The following is a 21,062-nucleotide window of genomic DNA, read 5'->3' as shown; positions in this document are numbered from 1 at the left end:
TATATCTTAAAAAGATAAAAAAGTCGATTTAAAAGATTAATGATAATTTTATTATTGACGCGATTATGGTTCTATAAATGCAGATTTTATTTTCGTTTCCAGGCCTAAGTATAGATCTTTTTTTTTTAATAGTCTGTCTGTCTATTGCTTTTAAACATACAAAGGTTTTCAAAATCTGTCCAGCCGTTTTCACAATTGTAAATTGTGCAATTTGTCAGAATTTCAAAATCCTAGCTTATCGGGAAGTGCCTCAAAATTGAGTTGCAAATATCCATCAGGAACATAAAATCGGGACATAAACTATCCTATGTGTTAATCCTGGTTATAAACTATCTGTGCACCAAGTTTCGTGTAAATCCGTTCAGTGGTTTTTGCGTGAAAGTGTAACAAACATCCATACATAATTCGCGTTTATAATATTAGTAGAATAAGCATCTAACTTTTTATTTATTTATTATTTATTTAATTATTACACTAATCTACCATTACAGGTTACTTAACCTAATGCGGTAGCTAGGACTAAACAAAGGTCTAAGTATTTATGTGAACTAGGGTTTCAAAGATTGAATTATTATGCACATAGTTGCAGGTCTAAATTCCAGCAACTGTTTTAATATGTAATTTTCTGATCATTCTGATATGCATAGGCAAAACGGTGTAAGAGTCCTAGTTTAGACAATCGATTAAAAAGAGGTTATCAATCAAATTGTTTTCTAGATATATTAATGTTGATTAATTGTTACGTAATAATATTTATATTTTCTTTTTGTTTATTCGTTAAAAGGCCTTCCGAACAACCGAAAGTGTCTGTCGCAAACGTTATGACCGTTTAAAGGATCTACAAAACAATAACAACACGTTTCTTTTAGATAGTGCAAAATAGGCTTAAAGTAAAAATTATATTATTATAGTAAATAACGCGAGGTATATTGATAAGAAAAACAACAAATTCCCCTTTAAGGATTTAAATCCTTGTGTCTTGTGTTTCACAAACATTCAAGTCACATGCACAAGACACCCAGACTCAGGACAAGCATTCGTGGATCAAACAAATGCTTGTCCTACGAGATCGAACTAACACGTCGCGCTCAGTGGGTTTGGTGTGGTGACCTATATCCACTTGACTATAGAATCTATTTTTTTTAATTTGTCGTATATATATCTTGCAAATATGTGAACATTGTAACGTCAGGTCGTCATTGGGGACTCCGGTGGGGTCCGAAAATAGTCGGCCGGTCCCGATAAATACGCGTGAGTAAAACTTTCTGCAACAATTATGATAAAATCTATATCTATACTCTATACTAATATATAAAGCTAAAGAGTTTGTTTGTTTAAACGCGCTAATCTCAGGAACTACTGCTCCAAATTGAAAAATTATTTTTGTGTTGAATAGACCATTCATCGAGGAAGGCTTTAGGCTATAAACCATCACGCTGCGACTAATAGGAGCGAAGATACAAATCATAAGTTATATCTTCTACCCACGGGGACGAAGTCGCGGGCAACAGCTAGTGTTTTATAACCAAAATCAAGTACTTGATTTTATAGTTTTTTTTCATCTTGGGGGACTTTAGTTATTAATATAGTTTTATGGTAGAATAAAAGTCGAAAAGTGCAAGGACTGACTAAAATGAGTGTTCTGTACAAAAATAGCCTAAAGAAATGATAAAGAAGATAAAAAAATAACAAGCTACAAGAAATTGAGTGTATAAAAATGTGGGGAATGAATTGCTGTTCGTTAGTCTCGGTAAAACTCGAGAACGGCTGAACCGATTCGGCGTTCGAAATATAGGTGTTTTAGTCTTGAAATATTCATAACAGACTAGGGAAGGCTTTTAAATATAAATAAATAAATGCGGACAACATCACATACATTGTTCTGAACCCAAAGTAAGTTGCTAAAGCACTTGTGTTATGGAATTCAGATACAACGAAGGTACCACAAACACCCAGACCCGAGACAATGCAGAAATGTGAATTTTTACACTGACTCGACCGGGGATCGAACCCGGGACCTCAGAGCTAGCGACACCTTGAAACCGGTGCGTACGCCACTCGACCACGGAGGTCGTCAAAATATATGGATAAGTTGTAATAAAACACCTATATTTTTCTCTGCATTGTTATCATCGACTGTTAGGCAGTATGCAGTTCGCTGGGACAGCTAGTTCCTGATCATCGGCCTAGCCTTTTCCCAACTATGTAATGGTCAGCTTCCAATCTAACCGGTTTCAGCTAAGTACCAGTGTTTTACAAGGAGCGACTGCCTATCCGACCACCTCAACCCAGCTACCTGGGCAACACGATAGCCCTTAGTTAGACTGGTTGTCAGACTTTCAAGCTTCTGACTACCTGTACCGACAGTAGTTATAATATTTTTTGGAAATCTATCTGACGGAATAAAGAGATATTTTATTTATCGAATATCTTTTAACTTGTTGGTAACAGGTGAGTTGCTAAAAGTTGCGTAACGATTCAACTTGAATTGATAATTATTTTGAAAATGTCATTGTGATAATATTAAAATGCACAAGTCAGTACATGTTCGTTTTGTTTTGGCTGTATATTGATTCCTTTGCACACTGCACCGATATGAATAAAGAATGTAAGCGTATCTATGTGACTTGGATTTGACATGCATGTAGTTTTTTTTGCTATTGTTTATTTCATAGTTTATTCAGTTTAGTTTATTGTATTGTAGTTAAAACTCTGTTTGATAATTAATTATTTTCTATTTTCTGTCGTTGGTATAAGATATATTTTATGTAATAAAAAAACTATTTTATAAAAAGGGGTCGTTTTTTTTAACATATCATGGCAATAAAAACAAAAGAACCGGTCAAGTGTGATCGGACTTGGGAAGCAAAGGGTTCGGTATAAAAAGATTAATGAAAATAAATGATTATAAAACTACTGGCATTATATTTATAACCTAGACTAGCTGCATAACCTAGACTTTTATTAGTTTTTGTATAGTTGAAACAGAAATACATCATCTATGAATTTCAATTGTCTACATACACAGTTCATAAGATACAGCCAGGTAACGGGCAGACAGACAGCGCTGCCTCAGTATAAGACTTCCGTTTTTGTCCTTTATTTATGAAATTCTAAAAATGGCAAGTAAAAATGATGATAATAATATATCCTTCTTCAAGAATAAATTGTTTCATTTTAATTTAAAGACCAGTTTCTGGCCATTTCTAAAATTCTTAGTTACTAATTTCTTAACTAGCTGTTGCACGCAGACCCGCACGCTACAAACCGGAAATGATCCCACGGGAACATCAAATCGGGACAAAAACTATCCTATGTGATAATCCTGGTTATAAACTATCTGTGTACCAAGTTTCATCTAAATCCGTTCAGCAGTTTTTGCGTGAAAGAGGAACAAACATCCATACATACAAACTTTCACGTTTATAATATTAGTAGGACGAAAACGACAAAACAATGTTAACAACAAAAAAAGTCGTTACCTAAGATTGACTGTAAAAGATTGATTGTTAGATAATAAACAATTTTTGTTTATTTATTTACACGCAACCCTAAAAACTATTCATAAATAGATACTAATAATAGTCTTATCAAATATCTATTTATCTATTATGAAATTTAATAGTTGATAATATTAGGTAATAGTATACAAAACATTAGATATATCTATCAATCAATAAACTTAGGCTATCGCGAACCAATAATGGGCATAGGCCTTTTTTCACCGGGGAAATCCTCATGGACTTTCTTCGCGCTAGGGAATGCGGAGAAGTCTAAGTCTTTACTGGACTCTTTCCAGCTAAACAGGCCATATGGTGGCTGATGGAGGGCATTGTCAGCCCGCTTTCAAGCCCTTAAGCGTCAGGCTCCTGGGCATAGGCCTACCGCAAGTTGCCGAACAAACCCAAATCTTCCGCCTACCATATTCGGTCCACATCAATCTTAATGCATTACTGAACTGTCTTTTAAACAATTTCTTATGCTATCATGAATTAACAATTAATTCTGTAAAAATATTTTGACAGATAAAGCATATTATAACATTAGCGTGGAAGTAATTAATAATTGTCAAATGACATTATCTCGTCTTTTTAAGTACTGTATGTGTCATGCATTTTGTGAAGACAGGTTTCATTTATTTTTCAACCGACTTTTAAAATGAAGGAGATTTTTAATTCATTGGTTTTTTTTATATAAATAAATGCGGACAACATCACATACATTGTTCTGAATCCAAAGTAAGTTGCTAAAGAACTTGTGTTATGGAATTCAGATACGACGAAGGTACCACAAACACCCAGACCCGAGACAATGTAGAAACGTGATTTTTTTACATTGACCCGACCGGGGTTCGGACCCGGGACCTCAGATCTAGCAACACCTTGAAACCGGTGCGTACGCCACTCGACCACGGAGGTCGTCATTGGTTGTTTTTTTTAAATTTGTTACTTCAGAACTTCGGATTGTATGAACCGATTTTGTCGACTCTTTTTTCATTTAACGTGGTTTAGCTGTCATTTGGTCCCGTAAAAAAATCATTAAGTTTTGCTCAGTACCTAGTTTTTATGTGAAGTCAGTTATATTGTAATTTGAAGTCAGAACGGCCTTGTTGAGAACTTTAATAGTGTTGCCCATGTAACTGGGTTGAGGAGGTCAGATAGGCAGTCGCTCCTTGTAAAACACTTGTACTTAGCTGCATCCTGTCAGACTGGAAGCCGACCCCAACATAGTTGCGACAATCTATCTAGAATTGAAAACTAGACAACAGGTGCATTTTAGAACTTAAATATAATTATCACAGATAAGAAAAGTGTTCTCGAAAAAACTTGTATTAATATAAGATTATATTAAGATATCACATGATAATATTATGGTTCGACAGGTGGACTCTTTTATCTAGTCATAAGGGTCTGTTTACATCTGAAACAAAATGGAGTAATCGACACGGCTAGTGTCGCAAGAGACCGTCCTGGGCTCCAATTCTGCTATTTTACAGTGACCGATGAAGCATTTTGCCAATACAATAATTGGAAGTTAATTGTATTGACCTTGAGTGTACCGTCTCACACTGAATTTACAATTAATGTGTAGAAAAATGCTTGAATACGAAAATTGACATTTTAAGCCAAATATCATTCATTTATCGGCCATTGTAGATAGCATAATTGGGCCCAGACAGCTCCAGGACATGTTATAGTGCACAATCGTGTAACTCTCAAAGCCCGATTGGGGAGAGATCAGGTCGACGACAAACATTTGATAAGCTTTCGAGAATACGGTAGCTGGAGATGTTTTTCACATGAGCGCGCTCCCTCGGCCTAAGTAGGGTCACGAGCAATAGACACGGGGGTATTTGTCACCCGTTTATAGGACCCGTCATATTCCGATGGGGGACCACATTTCGTGCAGTGGATGTGGTCCCAATACCAGGTGGAGAGGCTGACACAGTTCACATGTGTCGGCCTCCGTGTGGGCATCTTCCTCTCTCCTAAATTTTTGCGTGCCCAACAGTGGGTCCATATTGATCTTTAACTGTTAATTTTTTGTACTATCTCTGTAGTATAATAAATGATTGAGTATTGAGTATATCTATTGGCAAGGTGCCCCGCGGTCGTAGCTAGCCATGTGCTTAGGGTGGAGCAGCTGTCTACCTATCCCCCCACTCCACCAGTAATTTCATTTTGTTCTGGCAGCACCTATTTAGCTCTTCTTGTGAAGAATTATTTTTTTGATTCGGCGATCCTCGTTCTGTGCATACTTAGACGATTTTCGCTCATGGTTGAGCTAAGTCAGGTTTTGACCCGCCGTTGTGTGCTGAACTATCTGTCTATTGGTCAATTGGACATGGCTCGCCCATGTCAACAAACAAGTTTACATATATAATACTAGCTCTTCGCTCGCGGCTTCGCCCGCGTCGAGGTCGGTTATATCGCGTTTCCAAGAGAACTCTTCAAAAGTCCGGGATAAAAACTACCTATCTCTGTACCAAATTTCATTAAAATCAGTTCAGTGGTTTAGACGTGAAGGCGTAACAGACAGACAGAGTTACTTTCGCATTTATAATATTAGTAGGGATGAACTGAGTATTAGTCGCTCTGTTGGTGAATGGCTATACATAGATTAGTTTTGGACTTTAGCCTTGTAACAAGAACGTAATCATTTTGATAAAAATGCATCTATTTTTGTGCGCCCTTTGCATTACATACATGTCAAAACATGTCTGAAATGATATGCTACGTCATAATATTTATTTTTGCTTACAACTTTTTTTCTTTTTTATGATGGAAAATTATCATAAACTCCCACTTTGGGTTGAGCGGATGGGAGTGTCAAACATCTACTGACTTAAACTTTCTTAAATTTCGCAGTGCAGAAGTCGTTAAATAAAGACAAAAAAGTCCAAGCGATTATCCTTATCATCTAGAATCTTTTAAAATTTCGTGTTGCAGGTAAATAAAAAATCGATACAAAGTAATCAAAAGGTGTTATAGCAATCGATTATCTTTATCGAAGTTAAAAATAGTTATTTTTTTGAAATTGTTATCAATTAGCTACTGTATTCGATAAGATTTTTACTCTGCATACTAAGTTTTACTTGCAGATTTTCGATTTTATTTCACAAATTTTCTAGACTTTAAAAGTGACAGCGACTTCTGAGTTTCTTTTTATTTCTTCTTAGAATTTAAATATCTCTACTTATACAAATTCTCGCGTTAATAAATACACATATATTTTAAACGGCTCCCTCATTAAGAAATTAAATTCTTCTTTCGCGAGGTTTCATAAACATTCAAGTCACAAGCACAAGACACCCAGACTCAGGACAAGCATTCGTGGATCACACAAATGCTTGTCCTACGCGGGGATCGTACTAACACGTCGCGCTCTCTGGTTTGCAGTGGTGCCCTCAACCACTCGGATATCCGTGTAGTCGTGGTGGGGTTATCGTTACAATCAGACAATACAATATTATTACTTGTACACAATAGTTATCAATTTGAAAGTTGTCATTAACATGCACTTCTTTAAAGACATATTTTATACTAAGCATTTGTTGATATTTCCACTAATATGAAGGTATGTAGATATCTTTATTGCGTTTATTTCTAGAATAAAATGCAATGGTAAGTCACATTTATTGTATACTAGCTGATCCAGCAAACGTTGTTTTGCCTAATGAATTATTTATAGTTGTATGTATTTTTAATGCCACATTATAAAAATATAAAAACAATTTTTTTTTAGTGTGAGCAACCCTTATCACTTAGGGGTATGAAAAATAGATGTTAGTCGATTCTCAGACATACTGAATACGCTAATAAAATTTGGCAAAAATCGGTTTAGTCGTTTCGGAGGAGTACGGTAACTAACATCGTGACACGGGAATTTTATATAGGTATTAGAAGATATAAAAATGTGACTTACCACTTACGTTGTTTTGCTATATAAGCGAGTTCTAGGGGGAAAAGTGGGTTAATTATGAAAAATACGAGCCGATGTTGTCCGATTCTCAGACCTGCTCAATATGCATACAAAATTTTAGAGAATAGGTTGAGTCGTTTCGGAGGAGTTCGATTTCTTATACTGTGATACCTGAATTTTTGTATATGAGATAACAAAATTTTCCATTGAATATATTTTGTGCAATAAGCGGTTTCAAAAGGAGTAGGAGACCTTTTTGGAGGTCTGTACTCACCGTGGGGTCCATTTGGGTTTATGCTTGTTCGAAGAGGTTACCGTGGCCCCGGTACAGGTAGAGGGAAGGAAGGAAGATGGGTGGGATTTAGTCAGTAGAAGTCTGACACGCTCTTCCGCTCAAGCCAAAGCGGAAGAAGTCATTTGATGACTTCTCATCTTGAAAAAAAGGGTTCGTACCACAAGGGTAAAAAGGAATCCAATTACTAAAACTCTCCTGTCAGTTTATCTGTAAGGTTTTAAGGACAGATTTCTTTATAACTGTCACCTGGCTGTACCCCGTTACGATCCAAGACCACCGTAAGGTTTGGTCTGCGGGAGACGGGGATCCTATCATCCGATTAGCTAATAGGCCAAGAAAGAGACAGGCGTGGCGTCCTGTGCATCCGCTGAGGAGAGACGGGTGGATTTTCTACACCTAATAAAGGGAAGGAATCCAATAGGACAAGGCCAGCCAAAGCAAAATCAAATCGGTTGTGTAGCAAGTAAAGTTTTGAGTAGCCGCTCTCGAATTTATTTCCCCACCAAACAAGACCGTAAACAGCGATGCTTAAGCACAATCTTTAATTTAATATCTGCGAATATTTTAAACTATACAACAATGACACTAATTGATATATCCTGGTGAGATACGCAAAAAAAAAGAACAAAATTAAATAAAGCTCTCCCGCCACAAACATAGCTATTACCGTATCTCGTTTTAACATAATAGTGGTCAGCGCCATCTATCGGACTATCATTGAAACTCGTACTAGTCAGGGCAGTGAAGTTATAGCAGTAGTACACTAGATGGCACGCACGTTTATCACGTGGCTATAAAGATAACTCAAAGGTAGGTAAATAAATACTTTTAATATTGTGATTACATTTATTAACAAACTAGCTGTTGCCCGCGACTTCGTCCCCGTGGGTAGAAGATATAAGTTATGATTTATACCAGTCCTGTTTTTTTCACATTTTCCATTGTATCTTCGCTCCTATTAGTCGCAGCGTGATGGTTTATAGCCTAAAGCCTTCCTCGATGAATGGTCTACTCAACGCAAAAAGAATTTTTCAGTTCGGACCAGTAGTTTCTGAGATTAGCGCGTTCAAACAAACAAACAAACAAACAAACAAACTCTTCAGCTTTATATATTAGTATAGATAAATAAAGGTATTTTTTTATGAAGACAGCATGAAAGTCTGTAACAAATTGCAATTCCTTCATGGGTTGGTAAATTATCACCAGAACTGGGAACCCGATTTAAAAGTGGATTTTAGAATATAAGGTAGATGTCTAAAATATGATGGATACGTATTTTTTTTTTAATTAATCACAAAAAATAAGGAATATAAAACACAGTAGTTAATGGTGAAATGTATGTAAGTAGGGTCTTTTGACGTCACTCGTTGATATAAAGTATACTAATAAGTGACGTCATACAATATTTTAAGATACTATACCTATCATCTTAGTTTTTTGTTTACTCGATAATAGGTAATATAGGCATCTGGTACTTTTTGGAAATCTATGTGACTAGTAGGTTGTTTTTAGTCAAATACCCAATTCAGTTATTTTTTTTATATATATTTTTTTTCTTGAATATTCTTCTTTGAAGTTTGCTTTTTTTTCTTAATTGATAGAGAAAGGACTGCTGGCGTGGGTCCTCAAATGGAAAATACCAGATTGTCTGAAACAAAAATATTATAGTTATTAAATGAAAAATTAATAGACCATGTCTAACATAATTATTTCACACAACGCCATCTAGTCTCAAACTAAGGAAAGATTGTATAATGAGTACTATAAATAGAAAACTGATAGGTCTGACAACCAGTCCAACCAAGGAGCTTCGTGTCGCCCAGGTAACTGGGTTGAGGATGTCAGATAGGCAGTCGCTCCTTGTAAAACACTGGTACTTAGCTGAAACCGGTTAGACTGGAAGCCGACCCCAATATAGTTTTGAAAAGGCTAGGATGTGCAGTGGGGTTTGGCGTGGTGTCCTCAGTCCTCAACCACTCGGCTATCAGTTCTCTATTGACTCACCCAGTCTTAGGCACGAGACCTCCCATTCTGAGGGTTCCAAGCAGCATGCAGTTCTCTGTCATTGCGGTGATGTAAGATGCGCAGCGACGACCGGTGAAACCACCGCGAGTAAGGGACTCGGCAAGGTAGAAGTAGGATCTGAAATGAGGTCAAATAATCTATATCTATACTAATATATAAACCTGAAGAGTTTGTTTGTTTGTTTGTTTGTTTGAACGCGCTAATCTCAGGAACTACTGGTCCAAATTGAAAAATTCTTTTTGTGTTGAGTAGACAATTAATCGAGGAAGGTTTTAGGCTATAAACCATCACGCTGCAACTAATAGGAGCGAAGATACAATGGAAAATGTGAGAAAAAACAGGACGGGTATAAATCATAACCTACATCTTCTTCTACCCACGGGAACGAAGTCGCGGGCAACAGCTAGTATAATATAAAATTCCACAACTTTCACACAACGCCATCTAGTCTCAAACTAAGTAAAGCATGTATTATGAGTACTAGACAACTGATAAACATACTTATATATTCCTAAATACATACATAATATAGATAAATTACACCCAAAAACAGAACAAATGATCGTGCTCATCACACAAACGTTTCTCCTGGGTGGGAATCGAACCCACAATCTCCGGTGTAGCAGTCAGGGTTACTCACCACTAGACCAACAGGCCAGTAGTTATGTTATGTACTAACCTAGCATGGTCACAGTCCTGGTTGTCGCAGCCGGGCATGTTAATCCCACCGTTGGGATAGAAGTCCACGTCTCCGAGAGGCATCATGTAGCCCAGGACACCAGCGTTGGTGTGGATGACCTGAAACCAGAATAAAAACATAAAATTCTCGTGTCATGTGTCCATTATTGAGCTCTTCGAAACGGCTCGACCGATTCTGATGATATTATGAGTACACATTTTCACATTTGTTTCATTCGTATTCAATGTTTTTTTCTGCATTATGGTAAAACAGCGTTAACTGCAATAACAAGTAATCGTCATGGTGGCCTTGCGGTTCTATGCATGGATTCGTATACACTGGGTGCAGATTTGATTCCAAAGTTGGCAAATTAATATTATTACATACAACGCCATCTAGTCTCGAACTAAGTAAAGTTTGTATTATGAGTATTTTGTTTCAGTAAGTATAAGACAACTGATAAGCATACTTATATATTTCTTAAATTAATAAATAAATGCGGACAACATCACATACATTGTTCTGAACCCAAAGTAAGTTGCTAAAGCACTTGTGTTATGGAATTCAGACACAACGAAGGTACCACAAAAACCCAGACTCGAGACAATGTAGAAATGTGAATTTTTACATTGTCCCGACCGGGGATCGAAACCGGGACCTCAGAGCTAGCGACACCTTGAAACCGGTGCGTACGCCACTCGACCACGGAGGTCGTCAAATATCATGTAAATAATAGCCTAATTGTTCTTAACATATTTGAAAAAGTTTTGTATCTACTTCGGATTCTTCATGTCTGTTCTCCCATAGAGCGGAGGAGAATGATCCCTAGTAGATGCATCACACTTTAGCTTAAAGTTCTCAACAAGGTCTCAAACTAAGCAAAGCTTGTATTATGAGTACTAGACAACTGATAAACATACTTATATATTTCTAAATACATACATAATACAGATAAATTACAACCAGAAACAGAACAAATGATCGTGTTTAACACACAAACATTAATCTCCTGGGTGGGAATCGAAACCCTGACCTCCGGTATAGCAGTCGGGGTCTCTAACCACTAGGCCAACAGGCCAGTAATAAAAAAGATAAACTATAACCTCAGTGTAAACACCATCAGATGCAGCGAAGCGGTTGTTGTTGGTGTTCCAACCAGCATTCATTGGCTCCAAAGCTGAAAAGAAAAACATTTTTAAAAGTTACTTCAACACAGACATACATACAAACTTTCGCGTTTATTATATTAGTGGGCGACATGCAAGGCGATGGCTTGACGATCTTAAAGCTTAGCGCGTGGACTGCACCCATGTGGCTCAGGATAGAGAATGGTAGAGAGATGGGGGAGGACTTTGCCCAGCAGTGGGACCTAGGCTTTTTTATAGCCTGTTCTAGATTTCACTGTCTTCTCTCTTGATCCTTTCTCTGCCAGATCCCTCTATCTATTGCGATGTCTGTCCACACGCGCCCATCGTATTAGACTAGATCATCACACCACCTTCATCACACGACCTCGTGTGTCACAGTGGGCTAGAAAACAAGATATAGTTACTTACCAGTAATATAAGCGATCTTGCCGTCCAGGTTCCTGCCGACGATACCAGCTTTGTGACCTCCCAGGCTGTGCCCCACAATGTGGTACATGTTGGGGACGGCGCCAGTGACATCATTCAACCAAGAAATGAAGTTGGCAACACTTTCACCTGGGGTTAAAGGGTTGGGAGTTAATTAAAGGGGGTAGGTATTACAAACGAAGGTGAAGGATTGCAACGCATTGCCATACACCGACACAAAAAACGCGGATGACGTAGCACGGCGGTTCAGGTTTAGTCAGTAAGAGTCTGACACTACCCATTTCCTCCACCGAGGGAGTGGGTGTATGTGAGGATTCCGCCACCTTACCAATAAAAAAAGGTGTTACAATTTGATGTTGATTTTAGGATTCCGTACCTAAAGGATAAAAAAGCAACTCTGTTTTTGAGGTAATGCTGTCTTTGTCTGTTACCAGACTGTCTCTCATGACTGGCTGTTAGTCGGTTACCAACCAGGCTGTATCCCATGAATCGTGATAGCTAGACAGTTTTTACACAGGTGATATATTTTTTGCCGCTAAGCACTAGCACTAAAATTAAAGAAGAAAATTAAGCAGCGGTTAATACCACAATCAATTCACTGGGCGACAAAAAAAAATAGTTTTTTTGCCAGTTTCTACGGAAACTTCAGTGTCAAGAATCTGACATACGCTTCGTGGGATGAAACCCTTGACACATCAGAAGTCTGCCTGGTGACCTCAACCACTTGGCTATCTGTGAAACTTCGAAGATTCACAGCTAGAGCACTTAGGAAGCGGCGAAGGGTGGCCGATACGGGAGCTGTCTGTGTAACTTTGACATTCAATAAGTGCTACTTTGTAGCCTATCTATATACTAATATATAAAGCTGAAGAGTTTGTTTGTTTGTTTGAACGCGCTAATCTCAGGAACTACTGGTTCAAATCGAAAAATTCTTTTGTGTTGAATAGACTATTCAATGAGAAAGGCTTTAGGCTATAAGCCATTACGCTGCGACTAATAGGAGCGAAGATACAAAGGAAAATGTGGAAAAAACAGGGCAGGTATAAATCATAACTTATATCTTCTAAACGCGGACGAAGTCGCGGGCAACAGCTAGTTTTGAATAAATGGATTTTGATACATACCAGAAGGCACAGTGTTAGCTAAAGCGGCGAGGTAGTTTATGGAACCAGCTCCAGCACTCCAGTCCACCACGATAACGTTGACATCCTCAGCTGACAGGAAAGCTGGAAGGAAATAGATAGAACTGCTTAATCAAAAAGTTTTTATTTAACCTTCTTGAGGCACTTCCGAAATATTAATGATTCGATTCGCCTTAATTTTTGTGATGATTTTTGGAATAAACGCCAGCATTAAGGGATTAAGTCCTTGTGTCGCGGGGAGTTTCAGAAACATTCAAGTCACATGCACAAGACACTCAGACTTAGGATAACCAGTTGTTAATCACACAAGCGTTTATCGACTAATAAATAATTAAGTTTTAAGAGATTTAGAAGGTACAAAATCAAGAACTATGCTAAAAATAAACAGTATGTGAGATGTTGCGCCGACCACTAATAAAGGAATTGGGACAAGGGCAGGGGAACCCTCTTACCCTCTCACATCGCCCAGAGTTCTTCCCAGCCCTCAGTAACTCATACGAAAGGACATTTACGCCGTGTCAGTTGTAGCTTAAATATCATCAAAATACGAAGATATTTGTTGGAAAGTGCAGAAGTGCGAAATCTTATACAACATTGGGTTCGACCACAACAGCTAAATAGTTGATCAATGGCACCATGTGTCATGTCTTCGACTAAGAAATGCTTTATTCTGAGAAATGCTTGATAATGAATATATTTATATCAGTAAAATGATTGTTTAAATACTGTATTTGTGAAAATAATATCCAATTTATATCTTAAAAACCCAATATGTGTGCATCCAGGGCCGAAATGACTATGGTAGGTGGGCATTCCCCTTTTAGTTAGCTCGTGGCTAAGCTATAACCGCATAAGTGATTCGATCACAGGTTAAGCTATATTTGACGCGGTTGGTCCGTAGATGGGTGACCATCTTTGGCATAGCGAGTTCCTCCGTGTTTCGGAAGGCACGTTAAATTGTGGGTCCTGGCTGTTATTCCTACATCTTTGACAGTCGTTAAAAGTAGTCAGAAGCTTGAAAAGTCTGACAGCCAGTCTAACCACGAGTATCGTGTTGCCCAGGTAACTGGGTTGATTAGGTCAGATAGGCAGTCGCTCCTTGTAAAACACTGGTACTTAGCTGAAACCGGTTAGACTGGTAGCCGACCCCAACATAGTTGGGAAAAAAGCTAGGCCGATGATTACAGTAGGAGAAGAAGAAGAATTTAAATTGAAAGAAGGAATTTGTATTTATCGTACTGTCATTGACAGAACCAAAAAAAGAAGAATTTATAGAAGCAACTTTAACTCACCAGGAACCAGTACATTATTAAAAGGGGAGCCGACATTGTCGAGCCATCCGTGCAGCAGCACCACTGTCCGACGAGCGGGGTTGTAGTTGGTGATACCTAGGAGTCCAACACTACCGATAAGAAGAGGCTGACTCACTGTGGGGTTTTGCCTGGAAAGGGATAAGTAAAATCATACGTTAAATTACAGATCTATACTCAATTTGTGTTTAGGTAGTTAACTAAAGGTAGTTAAATCATGGTGTGTCTTATTGTCTAAAAACTCAGCTTAAAATAAAACTTGACTAAAAACAAACGTAAAACAACAATAAAGATTACCAAATGAAATATATCAGTTGTTTATTTTATTTAAAATGTGTTTGTATATAAAGGCACACCAAGATTGTTTACTAACTACCTGAACGTATAGAGTATAGTGACCCAAATTTTGACCATAAGATTGTCCGAAACGGTTGCCGCGGTCTAGTAAGATAGGCTCAAGAGAGCATAAGAAGGAACACGGGTGGATTTTAATAAAAACAAATAAATAAATGATAATAATTTTAATCAGTAGAAGTCTGACACTCCTTTCCGCTCTACCCAAAGTTCTTTTCATTCTGTGGCTTGCCTCGTGAATTCTTTATGAAAGAACTTGTTTCGTTCTTGGAAATTGTCCAGTTAGGTGCAAATTATAATTTTATATTGACCTTCAAACACGTATTTGAATAGACTCTTTCCTTGAAATTGTAATTTTTTGTCCATTTTAACTTTTTATAAATGGAAAGCCAGCGTTCCTAATAAAATGTTGGAATTTATTGCTTGGTTTCTTATAGTCTAAGCTCTATAGCCCGTGGACGCCAGACCTACGTTATTTTATAAAAGCTAAAACTTAGTCAACGGATGCTACTAACATAGGTAAGAACAATAGTTGATTATGAATTTGGGTCATGGTGAGTTTAGCAGATAAACGGTACTAAAGGTGCCCAAAAATTCTTACACGATTCTCTATCCTGAAAGAACTAACCCACGGTATGCATCAAGATTATCTAATCTACCTCGTCTTATACTACCTCCTTTCTAAACCAACCACAGCTAAAATCTTAGCTAAAATCTAGGCAAAACAAAGACCTACCTGGTGAATAAATGATACACATTTTGTCTCTCGGGGTTGTATCTTGCTGCCTCAGCTACATCACTGGCCTTCATCCAGAGATCGACGAGATGGAGTCCATCAGGACCCTGAACGTGCTGATAGCGGAGATCGGCACGCTTGCTGATGATGGGATCATAGGGAAGAGCTGGAAGAAAGCATTCATCTATGTCAGTAAGCTTGTACAAAAATAAGGAGGTAGTGGCTAAGGAATAACTGCATAAGTTGATCACAGGTTAAGCTACGTTTGATGCGGTTGTTCCGTAGATAGGTGACCAGATGGCCAGATGGTCGTTATAACAAAGATTTGTTATAACGAGTTTTACCGTGTCTCAGAAGGCGCGTTTAATTGTGGGTCCCGGTTGTTATTCATACATCTTTGACAGACGAGCCGGGTAGTCACAAGCTTTAAAGTCTGACAACCAGTCTAACCAAAGGGTATACTGCTGGACATACGCTCGGGGCGTATGTCCAGCAGTGGGTGACAAAGACTGTGGACGATAATGATGATGAAAAATCATTAGCCCAAAATAGATTTCGATGGCGTGCAATTGGGATGGCCTAAGTTCAGCAGTGAACCAATAAGGGTACCTTGGAAGAATCCTCTTAGCAACCGCAAGAAATAAAAAACCAAAAATCTGATCACTTAAATAACACAATCAAAGATAACTAAACGATTAATGATAAAATATTAAACACTTATAGAGGTAAAGATAGGAAATAGCTTAACTATAAAGTAGTAAACATCGCGTGATAGATAGTTCAAAATCTAATATACAGGTGTTTGCACGATGATATCACGACTACTGATTAAATTGTGATTCATTTTTTAAGTTTCCGCAAAAATGGGGTCTGTCCACCAGGCTATATCTCATAAACTAATTGACTGCACGGATATCCGAGTGCTTAAGGTCACCACGCCAAACCCACAGCGCGACGTGTTAGTTCGATCTCGTAGGACAAGCATTTGTGTGATCCACGAATGCTTGTCCTGAGTCTGGGTGTCTTTGTTCTTGTGATCTGTATGTTTGTGAAACCCAAGACACAAGGATTAAGTTCCATAATGCGGGAGTCGTTTTTAGAAAAAAATAAACCATGATAGCAAAGCAGTTGAAATTTTCATAAATGATTTATGTTTTTTGCCGCTGTTGGCAGATGAAAACAAAGATTGGGGTTAAGCAGACATTTATAACGGTCAAAAGGTTGAGTGAAATAAATTTTTAGGTAATTTGCCTCTACTATATTCAACACCAAAACCGTTTTTTTATCTGTATCCAAATTGTACGCAATTGATAGCTTTATCAGACAAACCGCATAAAATCACGTAGAGATTATAAATATTAGCTCAGCAGAAAACCTAGACAATGTAACATCGCATTAAAATAGAAAACGAATGGAAATCTTCAAATGTGTGTGAATGACATTCGTCTTATGAGTGACTTTGACTTGTCAGTTCAATACAATATCCTGATGACCAATGACATTCCAAAACTTTCAGGGTAGCTTCAGACCCGATGACAATGCAATTTTGCAACTATAAAAACGGCTGTGAATGGAGTGACATTTTAAAACGTGGGTATTTAGGTCCTTTGCATCTATTAATTTTATTTTCATACTGTCAGGATGACTTCAAAAACAGGATAAAATAATAATAAACAATTTACCTGTGATGGCAGCTATGGCACAAAAAAATATCACTACACTCTTCATGATGGCTTTTTTGTCTTTGATTTCAAACGGCTAATTATTAGCCATTTGTTATTTATTACTTTAATCTGACGATAAGACTAATTAGTATTTTGAAAGACTAGTATTTGCTTGTGGATTTGTCTGTTATGATATTACGAAGAGTTAATTTTTGTGGGTTTTGGCGTTGTAGTTTTTGGTGGGCCCGATTACACAATGGGCTAAGGAACGTGCTTTTGTGGGTTTTATTCAGTCATATTCTGACTCTTCTCTACTAAAAAGAGTGGAAGTCCTCCCTATACTGTGTATCCGGGTATGTGTATGTTTGTTACCTGTTCACACCTAAACGGCTTCATCGATTTCGATGAAATTTGGAATGGAGGTGACTTACAGCTCTGCAAAGCTACTTTTATCTGACTTTGCTTAAGTTTATCAACTGCTGTTGATAAATTCTTGTTGCAAAATAATGTTTGTTGCTGCAAAATAATGTTTTAGCAACTGCTAGTGCATAAAACACAAATGAACTATCGTACACTTAACAAAGAGCTTAGCTAACCACACAAATAATTCTCCTAATTGGGAATCGAATCCACGACCTACGGCCAAAACGCTCGAGTCATGTCACTGCGGTTCAGGTTTAGTCAGTAAAAGTCTGACACTACCCATTTCCTCCCCCGAGGGAGTGGGTGTCCATGAGCACTGCCCTCTTACCAAAAAGAAGAGTATCTCACGAGTAGACCAAAAGAAATTCAAACATACCTACATAACTATATTTTCTTGTATTAATTATTTTTATCATAAACGTTTCGTCATTAGATAATCGCAGATTAAAACACCTGTGGTCTGCGTAATTCCCATTTAAAGTAATTATCAGTAGGTATTTAATTATCATTTGCATTTTAAGATACAATTGGATAATTAAAAACTGGCTTATCACGCTCTTGAAACATTCTCAGGTGTGCAGGTTCTGTATGAAGGATTGCAACGCATTGCCATACACCGACACAAAAACGCGGATGACGTAGCACGGCGGTTCAGGTTTAGTCAGTAAGAGTCTGACACTACCCATTTCCTCCCCCGAGGGAGTGGGTGTCCATGAGGATTCCCCCGCCTTACCAAAAAAAAAAGCCCACTGAGCGCGACTTGTTGCGGTTTCGATCCCCGCGCATGCTTGTTCTGAGTCTGGGTGTCTTTGTGTATGTGACTTGACTGTTTGTAAATCACTTATTATTAAGCAGACACATTCGGAAAGACATTGGTAATGGTCGGGATTTAAAAGTACGATCTTTGACTTGGCAGTCTAGAACTTATGCCATTTGAGTATTTTTTGATCATATCGGCTTAAAAAACTCGTAATTGATAAATATTTTGTTTTTATATTGATAAAACAGGACAATCATAAACGGTGCAAAAAGAAGGTGTGCTAAAGTTTAACGTGTCTAACTATCAGTCTGCCTGTGGCATAACAACTCAGTCATTCTTCTATTTTAAAAGGGAATTATATGCGAGTGTTCTAAATAGGTTTCATAAAAATCATTCAAAAGTTAAAAAATTTTTGAATATGATATTGGAGAAGAATAACTGAATGCAGGGACTCAAATAACGCACGCAACGCACTGAAATAGAATATGACTTGTTCAAGAGTTATTAGCTTCGTATGGTGGGAAAATGGAATACACGGTGATTTTTTAGTCGTCTTACAAAAGCAGCCCAGTTCATGTATCCGACGTAAAATACCCCTAGGCGCGATTATTATTTTTTTATCATCAACTAAGATAATAAGTACGAAGAAAATTTAACGAGATAAATCTGAAATATACTCTTAAAAATGATAAAATTGCCGTCGCCCGCACCCCTCACCATTGTTACAAGGCTCGGACCGCGCTCGCAACAGAGCTGTGTTTCTAAAAAACCACGAATTTCATCATAATATTGAATAACAATTGCATTAAAAAAAAATTCAAATCTCATAAATACCTATTTTTTTATCATGCACGTGTTCTAGTCATTGGATACATGAACTGGGCTGCTTTTGTAAGACAACTAAAAAATCACGGTGTATAGTTTAATCAAAATCAAAACTCATTTATTCAAATTAGGCTCCTAAGTAGCACTTTTTGAATGTCAGATTACATTGGACAGCACACAGTTTCGCCCTTCACCGCTTGCTAAATACTCTGGCTGTGAGAGAAGTCATCATCATCGTCATTCCCCTGCCCTTATCCCAATAATTATTTGTGCTCGGCGCAACATGGTCTTCTCCTTCCATACCTTTCTATCTGACGTCATCTCACAAGAAACACTCTTTGCAGCCATATCGTCTTTCACACAATCCATCCATCGTTTACTTGTGAGAGACGCTGTTTTGCTTTTTGCAGATCATATCAGTCTTTGCGATTCTGCCAAAGATGATCTGTCATGTGGATTATTGTCAAAGTCTATTTTAGGTATCTCTTTTTGAATACCCTTGACAATATCACAGTCATATTGTTTGCATGATTTGGCAAATGTTATCCACGCCCACAAAAATACAAAAATATGACAATTGTTGAAAGCTTTTAGCATGGTCATTGTCCAAAATATAAACAAAATTTCTGATAAAATAGTTTATTAATTACGAGTATTACAAAGCAGATATGATCACCGTCTATGCGTAAAATTGTTGGTTGAGTGGTTAGTGGCACTGACTGCTATATCGGAGGTCGTGGGTTCGATCCCAACCCAGAATAAATGTATGTTTGATGAGCATGAGTATTTTTTCTGTTTTTATATTGGTAGAATAATTAGAGAATATTTATAAAGTGAAGACTGCATTGTGTGAAATAAGAATCGAATATTTCGTTATAGAGTTTTTTTGTAGCTTTGTTTTCAATTGCATCATTGATCAAAATGTCGTCAAGTTGAAATTGGATATAGATGAAGATGGTTCCAGAGTCAAAAGCGATACAATTGTATTATATATGGGAATGTCACTTCTGCTTGTAATTTTTCTATTTTGGTATATTTTATGTTTTAAGAACGTTAGGAGATTTGGGTCTCCTAGCCAGCTTATTAATATTTTTTCTTTCAATACCTAATATAATTTATGTTTAAGTTTATCATCAATAAAATTGATTATTGAAATCACAAAAAAAACAAGGCACAGCATGCTAGCTTATCGGGAAGTGCCTCAAAATTGAGTTGCAAAAATCCAACCGGAACGACAAACAAACAAGAAAAGTGAATGTATAAAAACGTGAAAATTACTTTAAGACACGGCGATAGACCACAGAATCACAAGGTTTTATCATTATCAAATATCTAAGGGAACCATAAAAATTGTTGCGTTACGCTTTTAATTCAATTAATGTTACGATAAGAAACTAGAAACACAATTTAATTGGAATAAAAATGTATAAAGACAATGCATAGTTAATACCATGATGATTATTCTTAAATTATTTTACATAGGTAAGTAGAAAGAAAGTTATATACTCAAATTGTTTATGTACTTAAAAAGGTAAAAAATCTTGGTGTCTTTAAAAAAAACTGTTTTAAAATGAAACGCGATTGAAAACAACAATAAAGATTACCAATGAAATATTATATATCAGTCGTTTATTTAATTATTTACTAGCTTTTGAGAGTGAATTAATTTGCGTTGTACCTAATGAAGATATTTTAGATAAGTTAGGATCAATCATTTTTAAGTGTATGCAGCTTCATCGCATTTTTGAAACATATGTCATTACTATATGTTGATAGTAACTGTCGTGAGAATGATTCATTATTAAATGATGTAACTGTTTACACACGCGTATTTATCGGGGTGGCCCGACTAG

At 37.2% G+C, this 21,062-nt stretch overlaps 1 protein-coding gene across 1 annotated transcript; it reads right to left on the bottom strand.

Annotated features, from left to right (window-relative positions):
• Window positions 1-9,298: 9,298 nt before the first annotated feature.
• LOC113508889 (lipase member H-like) lies at window positions 9,299-17,325 on the bottom strand. Its single transcript, XM_026892052.1, has 9 exons — window positions 17,220-17,325; window positions 15,538-15,703; window positions 14,430-14,578; window positions 13,120-13,221; window positions 11,978-12,124; window positions 11,525-11,598; window positions 10,422-10,540; window positions 9,722-9,859; window positions 9,299-9,365 (listed from the first exon to the last, which is right to left on the bottom strand). Exons 1-9 carry the CDS (start codon window positions 17,263-17,265, stop codon window positions 9,308-9,310), a joined length of 999 nt encoding a protein of 332 aa, XP_026747853.1. The 5' UTR covers window positions 17,266-17,325; the 3' UTR covers window positions 9,299-9,307.
• Between the last annotated feature and the right edge of the window lie 3,737 nt (window positions 17,326-21,062).

This window comes from Trichoplusia ni, chromosome 3, assembly GCF_003590095.1.
Source record: "Trichoplusia ni isolate ovarian cell line Hi5 chromosome 3, tn1, whole genome shotgun sequence".
NCBI lineage: Eukaryota > Metazoa > Arthropoda > Insecta > Lepidoptera > Noctuidae > Trichoplusia > Trichoplusia ni.
Note: the sequence above shows the minus strand (reverse complement) of the source record. Positions and strands in the feature narration are given on the sequence as shown.